Source organism: Cydia pomonella, chromosome 1, assembly GCF_033807575.1.
Source record: "Cydia pomonella isolate Wapato2018A chromosome 1, ilCydPomo1, whole genome shotgun sequence".
NCBI classification, from domain to species: Eukaryota; Metazoa; Arthropoda; class Insecta; order Lepidoptera; family Tortricidae; genus Cydia; species Cydia pomonella.
Genome location: NC_084703.1, coordinates 14439341 through 14456007, shown reverse-complemented (window position 1 = coordinate 14456007; position 16667 = coordinate 14439341). Strand labels below are relative to the sequence as shown.

Below are 16667 nucleotides of genomic sequence, written 5' to 3'. Positions count from 1 at the left end.
GAAACAGACAGATATGCAGACAATTAGGTGTTTATGAAGATTTTCGAGCACTGGCGACCGTCCATCAATTATCGTATTTGTTCAGCGTCATCTCATATCAAATAAGAGTCTTTGTGCTGAGAGAAGAGCCGTTTAATGTATTGGTACCCTTATCCCTTATCGAATGAGGAAGTGAAGCGAAACGATTATAAAAATCGAATATGAAATAGATGTCTATAAATCTTACACTGTATAGTTTTTGGCGAACCGCGAGTTCTCAGTTCGGGGCGAACTAGTACTAGTATGACACTCTTCCGAGATTAGCTGTAGAATAGAGTACTAAAAAATACTTTGAACATGATCGGTTGAGCGATTTTTGAGTTTTCGTAAGGCAAATTGGTAACTACGCATTATCACAAGTTTCCTCACTGATTATTACCTTGTGTCCTATATGCTTTTTATTATGTAAATATGGTTAATACACGTTAACTCTCTTCAATAAAAAACAATTTCGTTATTAAATCTCACTTTTTAAATATTTTATTAGCAATCGTTTTTACCCACTTAAATGAGTAAAAACACAGTATTTACTCACCCCTACCCATCTCTACAGGTAACGGAAAGTATCACATTCAATCCGCTTCATAGATATTAAACAATGAGCCACTTTCGGGGAAATGAGTAATAAAAAAGTTAAAAAACTAAATATAATACACTATCACAGTATTCATATGTAGGTAGGGCATTTACTATGAAACTGTGTCTATTGACGACACAGCCGCGTGATAATTTACCATTCATAGTAAATGTATGGAAGGCGAATTAATTGTGATTCGATTCGATTCGCCACGGCGAGCCTAGCTAACGTCAGCCTTTTTAATGATGCCGATATAACAATTTACTATAAGAGCCTATTTCACATTTTCCAAGTAAAGTATTGGAGAGCTAAATTAACTGCCAGATAAAAGTTCCTGCAAAACTTAGCACTATTTGAAGATTGTGAAACGCCAACGATGACTTTATTCGTCAGATAAGTGGCAAGTACCTTATTAAGGACTTTGAATTAATGAAAATGAAATTCTTTATTTCAGGCAAAGTGGTTCATAAATAAATACCCTAAAAAACGAACATACATATTATAACAATATATTGTAAAACTATAATAAACACTACAAATCACATTATGGTTGTGATGCATTAAGCAACCCCGCAGTGTCAGGGAGCCGGCCTCGGAACCGCGAAACTTGACACCCTTCGACCAAAACTCCTCCTTGTTGAAGGTCGCTAGATGTTCAGTTGGAACGGGTTATTCCCACTAGTTATCACCAAGTTGTTACCAGTGGTAACTACTGGGAATTTTTTCCCACCTTTTACCACTGGTAACTTCTTCTTCCTCGCGTTGTCCTGGCATTTTGCCACGGCTCATGAAAACCTGGGGTCCGCTTGTCAATTAATTCCCAGAATTGGCGTGGGAACTAGTTTTTACGAAAGCGACTGCCATCTGACCTTCCAACCTAGAGGGTATAAACTAGGCCATATTGGGATTAGTCCGGTTTCCTTACGATGCTTTCCTTCACCGAAAAGCGACTGGTAAATATCAAATGACATTCCGTACATAAGTTCCGAAAAGTACAATTGGTACAAGCCGGGATTTGAAACCGCGACCTACGGATTGAAAGTCGCACGCTCTTACCGCTAGGCCACCAGTGCCTATAATTTTGCCACTGGTAACTACTGGGAAAAAAAATCCCACTAGTTACCACCAAAGTTTGGTTAGCGTTCAGTACTAATAAAAACAATCTAAATATAGAATGCTTTCATCAATAATTAATTAAAAGTCGAATTAATTATAAGTTAATTAGTTATTAGTTTAATTATAAGTCGATTACTGTTTCAGCAAACTGCCTTGAAAGTGATCAAAAATAGTCGGCCTTTGACTGGTTTGTTTGTTCGTTCGTATAATTGTGACGTTATTTATTGAGACGGACCTTATTGCCCATCGCGCTTACGCCATTATCAGCGATGCTCCTATACCGGGTGTTTCCTGTAACATGAGCAATAAATTAAACTGTAGGCTGTACTCCTCAAACTGACCAACATTTGTTCAACAACTTTGAGAAATAACTTATGTTTTGATTTTTATTACACATTGAAGTTAATTCTAAGACGCAATGTATTGCGAATTTTGTTATGTTTAAAGCGTGACAAGAAACGTCAAAGACACTGATGTCAGCGTACATTGAAAATAATATTAAATTTTGTATGAACAAGTTAAAATATAAAGATTTCATAATTTTTAAAAGTTGTTATTCAGAACTTATATCGTTTTAGGAGTACAATATATGGTTTAATTATTTGATCGTGTTACAGGAAACACCCGGTATAAATACAACGCTGCGCTACGCAGTGCGGCGTTAGCACCCTCGACAAAAGATCCAGGTTTCATAGATAACGTCACAATTAATTCAATTTACAATTAATAAGATAAATTTCAACCAAACGTTAATTTCTCTTTAACTTTTAATTTTATGCACTTGCACTGATTTTAATATTTTAGAGAACACTTTTAAAGCAGTTAACTGAAACACTAATCGACATATAACTATTTATTAAAGCACTCTTTATTTATATTTTACTATTTCTACTGTTTTTATTAGTATTGAACTCAAACAAAATTTTGGTGGTAACTACTGGGAATAACAATTCCCACCTTTTACCAGTGGTAACTTCTGGGAAAAAAATCCCAGTAGTTACCGCCAAACCGAGTTGGTAACTAGTGGGTTTTTTCCCAGTAGTCACCTGTGGTAAAAAGTTACATGTGGTACCGCATGAATACCAATTTTGCCCAGTGTCAAACCGTGAGTTGTGTGTGACGCCACCAGAATCAATGTCGTTTCAACTTGGGTCACGTGACATGTGTTAAAAGATGTTTTATCTACACACATATCATAAACCCTCTATGATGCCTCCAAATCTGTAAATAATGGCAAACATTCCGATAAACAGTTTTGTTACAGCAAATTTCTTATCTGTGATGATGTTGTTATTGCTTCATAACTGCATTAAAATCGATTTGGTTAGACATTCAAATTTGCAACATCTCTGAAAAAAAAAGCAATTCGAATTTACCTCTATTCTAATATCAGTAGAGATGCCTTTTTGTTCGAAATGAAATGTCAATTAATACAATTTTGACATATCTCGCATGTTAGTTTGTATCGATCGAATGATACGAAAATAGGCCCCTGACTGTAGTTTGTCTCTGAATTAAAAAAAAACTACTGATGCGTGATATGCGTTGAAAAAGTTTTCATTTGCCGCCATTTGACGTACAGTTTATCTTTTAATTAGTTTTAAGTATAAAATGAGTATGTTCTGTTGTTTTTAAAGTAACTATTGCAAAAGCTGCGTGTAAAATGACCGATAATAATATTTCGGTGATGCCACCAGATATCCGCGAGTTCCGCCAAGAGAGCAAAGATACCCCAACGTTGGCTGTAATTTGGGTTAGTGAATATATCATAGAAAGTTTATGATATGTGTGGAGATAAAATAGTGTTAAATAAGATAAACTGTACATAATTAGGCATTAAAACACTCGTGTGACCCTTTTAAGAAACTCACTTCGTTCGTTTCTTAAACTCACGCTCGTGTATTTTAATGCCTTTTATTATGTAGCAGTCACATAAACTACTATTAAATTCAATATTTACAAAAATATGTTCATTAGAGGTCCACTAAAGGTACTTAAAGTATGTCATGTTCTTATAATCCATAAGAATTTATTGGGATATTATTCTGCCCTAAGATTTGTAGATGGAAACAACCCTATTCTGACTTTATTTGGACATTGTGAAACTGGCCTGAAAAGGCCCTTGTAAATCAAGTTTTAAGTCGGCAGTTATTATTCTTTATTCAATTAAAATGTAAATGTTAAAATAAATTGTAAATGTAACTTAAAATTAAAACCAGTTGTTTGTATTAAGAGGTTTATTTACATTAATGTATGTGATCTCTTTGGAAGTTTAGCAATGCAATTTAAAAGAAAATTGACCATCAAAACGCTGTCAAGCTGGACATGTTTCCATTGTCAGTAATTTTTCTCTTCATTCTTATACCATGTATTTCCAGTCATGATGATAACGATGTTATCGAAGATGATAATAAAATTGTATTAAAGCCTTCAGAATTGGCGGGTCTCGTATTAAAAGAGCGAATAAAGACAGAACTTAAGAAAACCAGATCATGCAGCAAACAATATATGCACACAGTAAAGAGTACTAACGCTGACATAGAAGACTTGCCGATTACGAGCAATAAATTAGGTAGCCTAAGTGGTATGGGTTTCAAGGACCTCACTTACTCTCATTGGCACTTATAAGGGTTTTTATTTTACTCATACCGCCATGACGAAGTATTGGAGTAAGACATTAACCCTTTTCCAGGCATAGTACGATTTATCGACCACATACGCGCCATTAGAATTTCAACTTTAGCATTCCTATTTAAGGTTCAAATTAGATTACACTTTCAGGAAATGTTGTCTTCCAATGAATCATCAAAACTGGATTAATTGGAATATATTTGGATTTTTGGGAAAACATTGATTGGTGCGGCCTGGAAAAGGGTTAAAAACTATCGATACTTTTTCATATACTTTTAGGTAACTAGCTTTTGCCCGCAACTTCGTATGCGTGGGATGATGATTATTGATAAAAACTATACAATGTAAGCGTCAAATTATCTCTATACCAAATTTCATCTAAATCGCTTGAGCAGTTTAAGCGTGAAGAGGTAACAGACAGACACACTTTCGCATTTATAATATGTATTAGTATGGATGCCCCTGTATCGCAACTGTAAAGCGTGGCGTTGACGTCCACGGTAAGGTATTAATAATTAAAGCGCCATATTTCTTCATTTTCCTTATCAAAATTATACTTAGTATTATTTTTATAGTCGCCGTCAGGAGTCAGTCGCAGTACCTAAGAGCATTTGCACATTTTCTAATCCGTTATCGGATGTCGGATGATTTAATTGGAGAAAATCAGCCACTAGAAAATGCCCTATATAGCGTCAAGTCGTTTTATTTTTGCATTAAGGTGCTGTGAGCCGTGAGTTCAGAACCCCTAGAGTAAATTTATTCGATAGCGTGACGTGACGTACAGTCAGCATCAAAAGTAACGGATCAAGCAACGCTTCAAAAGTAAGTAACTACCGTTCTGTAACAGCTTACCAAAAAGTGAGGTTCCTATATGTAGAACAATTAAAACTGTAAAGGATATACTTTTGAGCGTGAGTATTAGAGCGTGATATTTATCTATATTTAGAAGACTTATTAGGAATATCAGATACTTTTGGCGCCTTGTTTCATCCGCTACTATTGATACTGACTGTACGCGTTAAGTCTCATTTTGTATGGGATTTAGAAACAGCGCGCCAAGAGGGACGTTTTGGAAACTCGGAATCCCATACAAAACAGAGAGAGACTTAACGCAAACGCTACCGAATTGTTATTGCTAATTTTAACAAAAAAAGTAATCGATTAGTTCTATAAAATTTTAAATCACACATTTTTAGGAGCAATTTTTACTAGCTTTTGTTCAAAAAAGTCTCATATTTTTAATGGTGCTTTTTAGACCTACGATCGTGATTATTTTTATCGAGCGAAAGTTGTTTAATCAGGTTTCGAATCAATCGAGTTACTAGAGGAAGGCCTAAATATTGCCATTCATATTTTTTTGGCAACCATATATGATCTAAAAAAGCGCTACGATTTTTCAAAACGACTGCTGCTGGCACATGTAGAAAAAATATTTAAAAAAGGCACTTTCTGTATAGTCATATCCGACATCCAACATTGGATTGAACAATGTGAAAACGCTAACGCGTAAAATGAGATCGTTCAAGAGGATCGTCTTCATTTTAGTGCTTTCCCGCGGTGGCATCCTAAAAGAACCAGCGCTCTGTAGATCGTAGGTAGGGTATAGCTAATACATTTTATATCTTCTTTCAGAAGAAAGCGATAGCAACGATGAAATGTTGCTAAACCGCAAAGTGTGGAGCCGTTGGAGTAAGTGGGGCTCGTGTTCGGTGAGCTGCGGCTCGGGGTTCATGGCGCGGCGGCGAGCATGCGTGGCCGGCCGCTGCGCTCGCGGCGAGCGCGAGGAGCAGCGCCGCCCGTGCCGCCGCACGCCCTGCCCGCCAACCACGTACGAACCCCGCGCCCGAGCCACAGCCCGAGCCCCAATCACCAAACCTTTACTTGTTATATAACATAATGCAACAAAACGGGCGTGAATGCATTGCATAAGTGCCAGAAATACATTTAACGAAAGAGGAAAGGGGACGGCTGCTTCTCCATACAAACGTAGTCCCCATTTTCCTCTCTGGATATTGAAAATATTTTAACACGTTAATAATGTCAACATCCACAGAGGAAAATGAGGACTGCGTTAGTATAAAAAGGCGATATCGCGCGGGTCCTCCACTTTTTCGTCTTAAAAGTATAATTTTAGAAGTTTTTAAATAACAGGTTCCCTTTCCATTTATCCCAATGTGGGTTCAGGAGTCCGTGCTTCAACTGTGGGGCTACAACTTCAAAGTGGAAGCACATTTGAACGTGTGACTTTGTCATAATTATCATTTTGTATGGGGACAATGAACGTAATAAAGTTTCATTAAGGTACGTAAAGTGGTTTATGTTTTAGGACAGTGAAGTGAACAGGATTAAGTCGGAATCACATTATTAAAACGTGACGTAATGCCACCCGACGCGGCGCGTGTTGAGTCGATCTAATTGTGTTATTTTCTATGACCAGAGGTGGCAGCATGGTTCCATTTTTATCATCTGTTACTTTCGAACTTACATACTGTTTGGAACGTGACTGGCGATAAAAATGCGACCGTGCTTAGCCCGCACATTCACACTGAACACACGTGACGTCGCGTCGAGGTCGACTCAACACGCGTCGAGTCGGCAGTGTTAGGTTGGGCGTAATTAATTACTTGTATAATTAAATTACATGTAATTTCCTGTGTAATTCGCAATTGCAATCATATTAATTAGTAATTACATTTTTCAATTACTTTTCGTTTACCTTTTACCTTTACCTTTTTATTAATTTGCAAAGATGAACACTTACTTACAATGAAAACTTGTTTTAATTCCATTATACCTTGGATGACGTTATAACATATTTTTTATCACTGGAATCATCCGTTTAGAGGGTAAACTGTTACAAACGTCGAAAGGTACGTAGTCCATAAAACAAGCCGAAGTCGTTGAAATGAGAAGTAAACCAAATAACAGCGAGAGAACTTGACGACCGGTCTGACCTAGTGGGTAGTGACCCTGTCTATGAAGCTGATGGTCCTGGGTTCAAATCCCGGGGAGAGCATTTATTTGTGTGATGAGCACAGATGTGTTCCTGAGTCGTGGGGGTGTTCTATGTATTTAAGTATTTCTATATTATATATTTATATCGTTATCTGAGTACCCACAACCCAAGCCTTCTCGTCTTACCGTGAGATTTAGTCAATTTGTGTAAAATGTCCCCATAATATATTACCTATATTATAATGTACTCTATTTAACAGGGTGTTTATTTAGTCGCCTGCAATCAAAGAAAACCGCCAACAGAAGCCTAATATTTCCATTATGTTCGCGACGCGAAACACCAAACCGTGAGGTGCGGGACGGGTGCTCGCGGCGTGGCGATTGGTCGTTCCAAACCTTTTGTCCGGGTCTGCCTAAAACGTAGTCTGACTAATTCGCGTTATGACAAAACTTCATTTGAAATTCGCTATTCGTCTGAATCGCTATTGACCTATTACTTATATTACCTATTTCGCAATATGTCCCAAACGCAGTAAGCCTAAGTAGCTGTTTGTCCATTTCGCGATACGCCTAATTACCAGTGAGTAGCTCGATCTACGCCCTAAACGCGTTTGTTCCGCGTAGCGAAATTCCTAGTCGCCCCCCAAAGTGTAATGTTTTCAGGGAAGTTACAATTAGTCAGGTTAATAGTTAGGTAGGTTAGGTTTGTTAGGTAGCTTCAGATGCCCGGAGGGCAAACTACCCAGAAATAGGAGCCCCGCTTTGCGGGGCTCCGTCTAGTTACCTTTAAGAGGAAATGTTTTTGGAAAAGAAATTATTAGAAAGAATCTATTATAGGAGAAGTAACACTAGATTCGCTTTTGGATACAAACTTAATACATAAGTGTAAGTCTCTCTGCACCAGATTCGCTTTTGGACAATAATGCAAGAGGCCCAAGTCTTCTTGTGCCAGATTCGCATTTGGACAAAAACTCATTAGGCCTAAGTCTCAGTGCGACTATTTCTCGGTTGGTCTAGGCATAACGAGAATTAGTCAGACTACGTTTTAGGCAGACCCGGACAAAAGGGTTCCAAACATAGCGCGCTGTCACGTATAATCGTAGAGATGAGTCATGTTCATAACGGGAAGTGGTACCGTAATTTATTGTGCTAAAATTGTTATCAATAAAGCGTACAGAAAAATTACTTAATAATATTAAAACAATACTTATAACCTTTCATTAAGTACTTTAAAAATTTGTCTAACAGTTTTACTTTACATATTAATGAGATAAGATTTTAAACATAAAATAATAAGGATCTCAGAAAATATGTATTTGAAATTGAATACTCTTTTATGTGGTGAAATTTATATTCATGAGATTTACACAGTGGTAAAGGCGTTAAAATAATAAGGTGCTTCGGGGTAACTCTAAACAGGATAATATAAGAATATTTAAACTATAGATAGTGCTCTTGCAAAGCATGTTTCTATTCTATTATATTTGATAATAAACTAGTGTACTTAAACCATAATTGTACTACATTTAAAGCAAATAATTTACTATTACTAGAAAATGAATTTATTTACGATAACAATATACATAATGGATATTTACAGAGGATTACTATAACTAGCTTAACTAGATATACTTCATTTTTTACCATTCACTGACCAAACATTTCTAAATGTCCCAAAAAGCTAGTGGTAAAACATTTTTTTTTTACATCCTTCAAACTTCTTCGAAGTTCATAATCAGGTCCATCTTTTTACCCGAGACCTAACTGCTCACCAAGATGATTTTAAAAAGCTCACACAACATATGCCTAGCACAAACCAACACCGAGCTCCCTCGCACTTCTTCGAAGTTCATCATCAGGTCTATCTCATGAACCGAGACCTAACTGCTCACCAAGAGGATTCTAAAAAGCCCACACAACATATGCCTAGCATTTAGGATTTGCACAATTACACGAACAAACAAACAAATCAGTCAAAAACCGATTTTTTTATCTTTTTTAAGGCAGTTTACTGAAAGAGTTATCGACTTATAATGAAACGAATAACTAATTAACTTATAATTAATTCGACGTTTAATTAATTATTGATATAGGAGTTCTATATTTATACTGTTTTTATTAGTATTGAATACTAACCAAATTTTGGTGGTAACTACTGGAAAACAAAAAAAACAGTAGTTACCACTGGCAGGCCTATGGAACTCTCCGCGCGAGCTCGGATTTATACCTACGAATCTCGACCCGTTCACGGTACAAAAGCAAGCCAGTTGGTTGTCACACGCGCTCACGTACACACGTCGCGTCGCCGCGCGCTCGAATATGCCAAAATGTATGCGAATGAAATATCTTCGTCACGAACAAATAATACAGCTTGTGATGAGAAAACTAATAAAAAATATCGTTTTTGCTCTTCCGATAGATAGGAAAAGTAAGTAGATATTCTCAATCAAATATCAAACATTTATTCAGCAAATAGGCCACAGGGGCACTTTTACATGTCCATTTTTACAAACAATAAATTAAAAAAAAAAAACAATTACAAATATCGAATCTATGAAATAATAAATACTTTATTAGAGATGTATACTGTCTCTAAATGTCAAATTACACAAAAAAAAACTATGATAAAAAAATAAAACCATAAAATACTAAAATTCTTTAGAGATGTATAAGTCTCTAAGTGTCAGAGATAAAATATAAAAAATATATTAAATTATCCTTAGAGATGTAGAGGGTCGCCAAGGCTTGAATTCTTATATAAATAATTAAAAGACAAAAAAATTAAAACAGACAAGAACCGAATGAAGTGTCTCACGTTAATGTCACAATATAAGTACACCTATTGTTATTATTTTTAATGACGATAGATTCCCATGAGCCGTGGCAAAATGCCGGGACAACGCGAGGAAGAAGAAGATATATAATATATAAATATTTATAAATACTTAAATACATAGAAAACACCCATGACTCAGGAACAAATATCCACGCTCATCACACGAATAAATGCCCTTACCAGGATTTGAACCCGGGACCATCAGCTTCGTAGGCAGGGTCACTACCCACTAGGCCAAACCGGTCGTCATTATTACGATTTCGGGGTTGGTCTCGAAAGTAAAAGTTGCTCAGTATGACCTATACATACATATATTCACCCCGTAAATTATTGCAGGTGACTTAATAAACATCCTGTATAGAGGTAAAAGTGAGGTTTTAACTTTTGTAGGGGAGCGTAGAGCTTGTTAGCGAGGGTGTAGAGCGGGAAAACCTCGGCAGGGAGCTCATTCCACAGCCGGAGCGTCCGTCCGCGGGAGGAAATTCCTCTTAAACCGCACAGTGCGCGACCATTTAGGCTCTAGGCTATGAGGATGAACACCCTGCCGACGGCGAGCGGTGCGGTGATAGAAAGTGGCCGTTGGCATCATGTCAAACAATCATGTATTAAATGACCACGGTTATAAATTCCCGAAAGCCAACTAGAAAATATATAATAATAAGAAAATAAATATAATCTCATTTACCTACTTATAGGAGCCAGAGCAATCTGCAGAAATGACACATCCTACTAAACTGAAATTTGAATTTTGACAGTGATTCACACTATCCCTTTCGGCTATTTAAAATTGCCAAGTTTGCGCGCCGCCAACGTCAAGCAAATTTTATAGATACAGCCACGTCTGAAAATATCGATACGAAAAATGCCCCAAAAAAAAAAGTATACACTACCTTAATATATGTATGACCAATATAGTCATGTATACATATTTTTGGCACTTTTTTCGTATCGATATTTTCAGACGTGACCGTACCTACATTTACTCAATTGTATTTAATTAGGTTAATCTTAACACCCCTGTTAACGATTTTGTGTACCTACTTATAATATAGATTAAATTATTGAACATGGTCAGCTAGCTAGCCCCATACAGTGGTAGAACTGATAGAAGGGCGTAACAAGGTACCTGACGATACGTTTGTTCCTACGATAGGTATAGTTAGGATGCCTAGGATACAGTACAGGCAAAGAATGCCTGCGGGCGGAGCCAACAGATCCGCCCAGAAACGCCTTTTGGGGGTGCAACCCCTAGATGATGATTTACATTTCAATCATTGGATAGGCTTAGATCTTTCATTGCTAGCTACCCACTTGCGACGTTTATATAGGGCACATGTGTTAGATACATTATATTATGTTATGTGACGAAGCTCTAAGATCTCTAAATTTTATTACTAAATAACTTCCAAACCAACAGGTGCCTGTTTCACATATTCGCTATGTGCACGACTGACACGCAACCTAGTGTCCGCAAGTCTAGGGGAAAACGTCAATTCACTACATCTTATAAAACTACTCCAAAACTAAAAACTACTAAACGGATTTTCATACGACTTTCATCTATCAATGGAGTGATTCTTGAGGAAGGTTTAGGTATAAAACTTGTCAAGGTTTTGTGTAAATTGATTGAAATATAACGATGTTGTCGGAAAAAATCACACTGGCTAGGAGCTTTAATCGAAAACGCGCCTAATCCATTTGAGCTATAACAAAACAATGTATGGTGGGGTTGTCTCTCTTTCATGGGTCTACAAAAAAGTCCACGATGTTGAATGTCTATCTTTTAAGGATAACTTATTATACCCATTCTTAACTTCAAGAAAAAGATCACATAATATGTGGCCTTTGCAAAGCTATTTACACAGATACAGCGTTAATAATTATCAAATTAAATACGTTAGTTATATTAAGCATTTCTTACAGATGACAATGACCATTGAATTTAAATTAATATTTCAGGAGTAATCGTAAATCAAAGTTTCAATTCGAGCCATATAACTTGTACGAAATGTTAAAGACGCTATCCGCAGTTAGTTCTAATTTTTACCACCTCATGCGCAGGGAATTAGGGATTGCAATCCGGTCCGGCGGATCCGGTATTCCGGCCGGATCCGGCACTTTTCAGGAGCTACCGAATCCGGTAAAAATCGCTGGATCCGGACCGGATCCGGTAAAATAAAACATACTCCTAAATACAGCACGCACTGTGCGTTTTAGATAAGGAAAAGGCGACGGATGAGAGGTATGAAGTTGAACAGAGCGTAAAGCGAATGAAAAAGTTTAAATTTAGTTAAATTAAAATATATATGACGATGACTGGGAATAGAAGTTGCCTTTCATGTTGATGGCACGATATGACAATTACATAAATACTGTTATAGAAGGAAAAATAAAAGAATCGAGATGCTATGGAAGGCATTTGTAATTTAATCCAAAGAGAAGGTTAATGTTGTGATAGGAGATTAAAAGTAAACAAATGAGCAGGATTAAGTCGGCAGTACTCAACCGACTAGAGTTGGGCTAATCAATATGTGTTATATGTGTGAATGAATTTATGATAACATTGATAATCTTTAGTTTGCTCAGATTTTTTTTTCAGACATTTTGCCCAGATATTTATATACACATATATATATATATATATAATATTGGTTATTTTCTATTCAAATTTACGAGAGAATCTTTTGTATTTACAATTTCATCCAATCTTATGCAATTTCCTTCGTCTCCTGGTACATGCTACTCTACAGTGGGCATTTCTCAGAGGTGGCGTTTTTACGTGTCCGGGGGCATAAACACGTGAATTTGTTGCCTATAAAATCTGAATTAAATCATGCAAATCCATCAGCATCTGATACACCTCGACAACTGGTAAAACATTCCATGTAGTATATATATTATAAGAAAATAAATGTTAAGTGCTAAAATTGACGAACAGTGGGTATGTCCCGCACCCAGATTTGTTGAAACAAAAAATCATAACTTAAGACTGGAATTTTATATTAATTTTTAAAGTTGGTTCACGTACTCTACATAAGCCTATCATTTATATTATTAGACTCAAAATAATTTACGCATTAATATTACAAAATAAATCCAATTATTCGACTTGTCCCGCGGCAACACGTGATTTCACTGGAATTTATAAACCTTGTCGGCATTTCACAAAGGAATATACCAGGAACGTCACGCCGCGTGCGCAGGTAGCTTCAGTCGCGCCACGTTTACCGGCAAGAGCGGACGTCTGCTCTCGGTCTGCAAGCGGATTTCGTAAAGGTTTGTTCGGCATTCGGTGGGTTTGGTTACGTGATTTTTTGAATTCGGTGAAGCCATTAATTGTTTAAGTGCTTATGCTTTTTTCAGTTAAATAGTGCGTAAGCCATCCTCAGAGGTATGTGATTTGGACATTAGAAACTCTTTTACATACTATGATTATGTTTTCTGTAATTATTTAAAAGCGATTAAAATTGAATTCAGTGGGCGTGATTACCGTGGATTCGGTGGGTTTTTTGACCACCGAAATCAAAAAAATAGTCCACCGTTGTCAATCTTTACTATATTGTTCGTTATTTTTGTACTTTACATATAATGATAATTTAAATTATATACGTTAACATGTGCTTATTATATATGGCCAAATAAATATATAATTTCGATTGTTAAGCTGGTGCCATATTTATTGGTTTTTATTTACAGTACAATCTGCAATCTTATATGAACATGCATACAAAAAGCAGTTACTTTAATAGTATAAGTGTAAAGGAAAATTACAGCTTCTGGAAAGATATACCTGATTTGGAAAACCTGATAACTCCATCTTTAGCACAGCATGACATTTCACTTCCTACATTTGATTCAGATAATGTCATTGAATCAGACGATGATTTAAATAAATTTGATTAATAGCAGATCTCAATAACTCATTGATCTCAAATATGTTGATTTATTTTTAAGAAATATTTTTATGTGTATATGTTAAGTGTTATTAGAAGGGAAATGTCGCCTTTTATTAATTTTTATGTAGCTAAAACTAAAATGTTAACGTCTCTTAAAAAATAATTAAAACCTTAATGAAAAAAGACTGTCAAAGAAACTGATAATTTCCTACCATTTATTATTTTAATTTAAAAATAGTCAATGACAAAAGAGTATTTTGTTTAAGATAACTTTAGAATTTAATGAGTATTGTGATATTTGTGATGTGTCTGCACATTGTCAGAGAAACCGACTGAATATTATATTAATAGAGATATAGACATTACATAGTTAAAATTAAGTTTGAGCAGGATATTACGCAGTTTTTTCTTTTCAATTTTATGTTAAAGGTTAAAGCATAACTATTATTTTCTTCCTAAATTTTATTTAATTTTGTTGTTGATTGTCATGTGTTTGCTTGCGAGCAGGCCAATTTTGCCTTGCTTTTTAAAGATCTAATTAGTTTATTTTTTGAGATTTAAACTTTAATTTGTTATTGATTTTAACTGCTTATTTAAAATAATGATTCTTTTACCGTTCCATCTTGATTTTGATTTGACTTTTAGTTTTTGAAGCCATTTACTCTTATAATCATAAATCCATAGTTTTTAGCAGAGCATAACTTTGTTTTATGATGAATCACAATAATAACATAATAATATCTTCTTTTTTTTTTATTCGGGACAAAAAACAGTAACACACAGGTTTCGACACAAAAATAAAATACAAAGAATAATGAAGTGTGAGACCAACAACATCGTCCACAGATTACTAGATTACCTACTGATAAATCTACAATATATAGCGCTAGGTAACAATATAAACGATATAAAACTAAGATTAACACAGCTACGGTTACAACACAGGTTTATAGATACAGTAACAAGTTAATTATCGAGTTAGCAGAAGTAGTTTTGTATTGATACATTTTAAGGAGCGAGTAAAAACGGCAAGGTCCACCGGGGCGACTTTTAATAATGTTTTGTTTGAAGCAACTGAATCACGTTCTTCTTCATTATGATGTCTTTAAATTGATAATAAAACTATTTTAGTGCTAAAATAATATTGTTTTATTACAATCTTGGTAAGTGTTGAATTCAGTGGCACCCTTTTTATCAATATTGATTTCGGTGAGTGTGTTTGATTTCAGTGTTTTGAAAAACTCAAATATCTCGCGAACCTTTACGTCTATAAGGAGGCCTTCACTACCAATATTTTTTAAATTTAAGCCTAATTGTTAATTTTAACATCACATGTCTATAAAGTAAAAAAAAAAAATCGGCACCGAAGTCAGGCACCGAACGTCACCTCTGAGAAATGCCCACGTCTAGCCAATTCTTTATTTGATCCATGTAACTACTCTTAGAGAGTCTCTTTCCGCGATGGATTTCAATCCTACACTCTATTATTTTTCGCATGAGATCGTCGTGTCGTGCTCCATTCCCTATAGTTTGAACAATATAGTTTTCTGTTTCATAAGCGCATATATTGATTATGATAAAACCATTGATCAAAATTTATCATGGTACCGGTTAGATCATGTCCATTCTTAAAAATTATTTTGAATTTGTACTTAGGTAATTTCAAATTTTTGTCTTCTATTATCACTCTCGTAGTGTTGAATTTTTATTTCATTATTGGTTGGGGAACCCAAGCAGGGAATTTTTGTAGTTACTCGAGCGCTTCAGATTAAGATACGAGTGATATCTTGCTACACCGTGGAGTCTACTGTAAGCACTCCACTTTAGCCGTCTATGTTGATCCGTTGGTTGGTAGGGGAGTTCAACAAATCTTTAAGCAGATTGTGGATTTGGTCATTTTAGTCCAAATTAATGCAATAATTGTGCTATGACTAAATCTGATAACTGTACGCATTTTTTTAATCTGGCGGTTACAATGTGAAAATCGGTGTCGAACTTATGATCATCAATTTAATACAAATAATTTTTAGCTTAAGTTATAGAAAAAATATTGCATTAATTTGTACCAAAATTACCAAATCCACAATCTACTTAACGATTTATTTAACCCTCCGTAATTTAAAAAAAACTTTGGTAACGCTCTCCTGCTCGCTGGAAAAGAAAACTTTATATACTTAACCTTTTTTTCTTCCTATCAACCTATCATCTAATCTTTCCATTCCAATAGGTCTCTACGATGCTCGAGTATCTACACATTTAGCATCGGCGGCTTCCCAGCTATATGAAGGTAACAATGTCAAATCTCTATGAAAATATGACACTTCCTCAAGTTGTTCTTTTCAATGCGGTGCAAAGTTATGATTATGACGGAGTCTAGTATCGTTTTTATCAATCATTATCAGCATCCCACGCAGACGAAGCTAGTTGTTTCATACGGGATTTTTTAAATTATAATTAATTATTCTACGTACCTAATACTTAAACCATACCACAACTCATTGTAATTTATATGTCGTCACCAGATCTTAGAATTGATCATTTTATGAAATGATTGTTTGGCAACATCATGAGACGGTCAAACCGTATTATGAAGTAAAATGGCATTTCACGAAATGGT

The 16667-nt window shown here is 35.6% G+C and overlaps 1 protein-coding gene across 1 annotated transcript; it reads left to right on the top strand.

The window, feature by feature from the left end:
* The first annotated feature begins 1738 nt into the window (after positions 1–1738).
* On the top strand, positions 1739–6667 carry LOC133516040 (semaphorin-5A-like). The gene is made up of 2 exons (XM_061848743.1): positions 1739–4304; positions 5996–6667. Exons 1-2 carry the CDS (start codon positions 4058–4060, stop codon positions 6253–6255), a joined length of 507 nt encoding a protein of 168 aa, XP_061704727.1. The 5' UTR covers positions 1739–4057; the 3' UTR covers positions 6256–6667.
* Positions 6668–16667: the final 10000 nt, after the last annotated feature.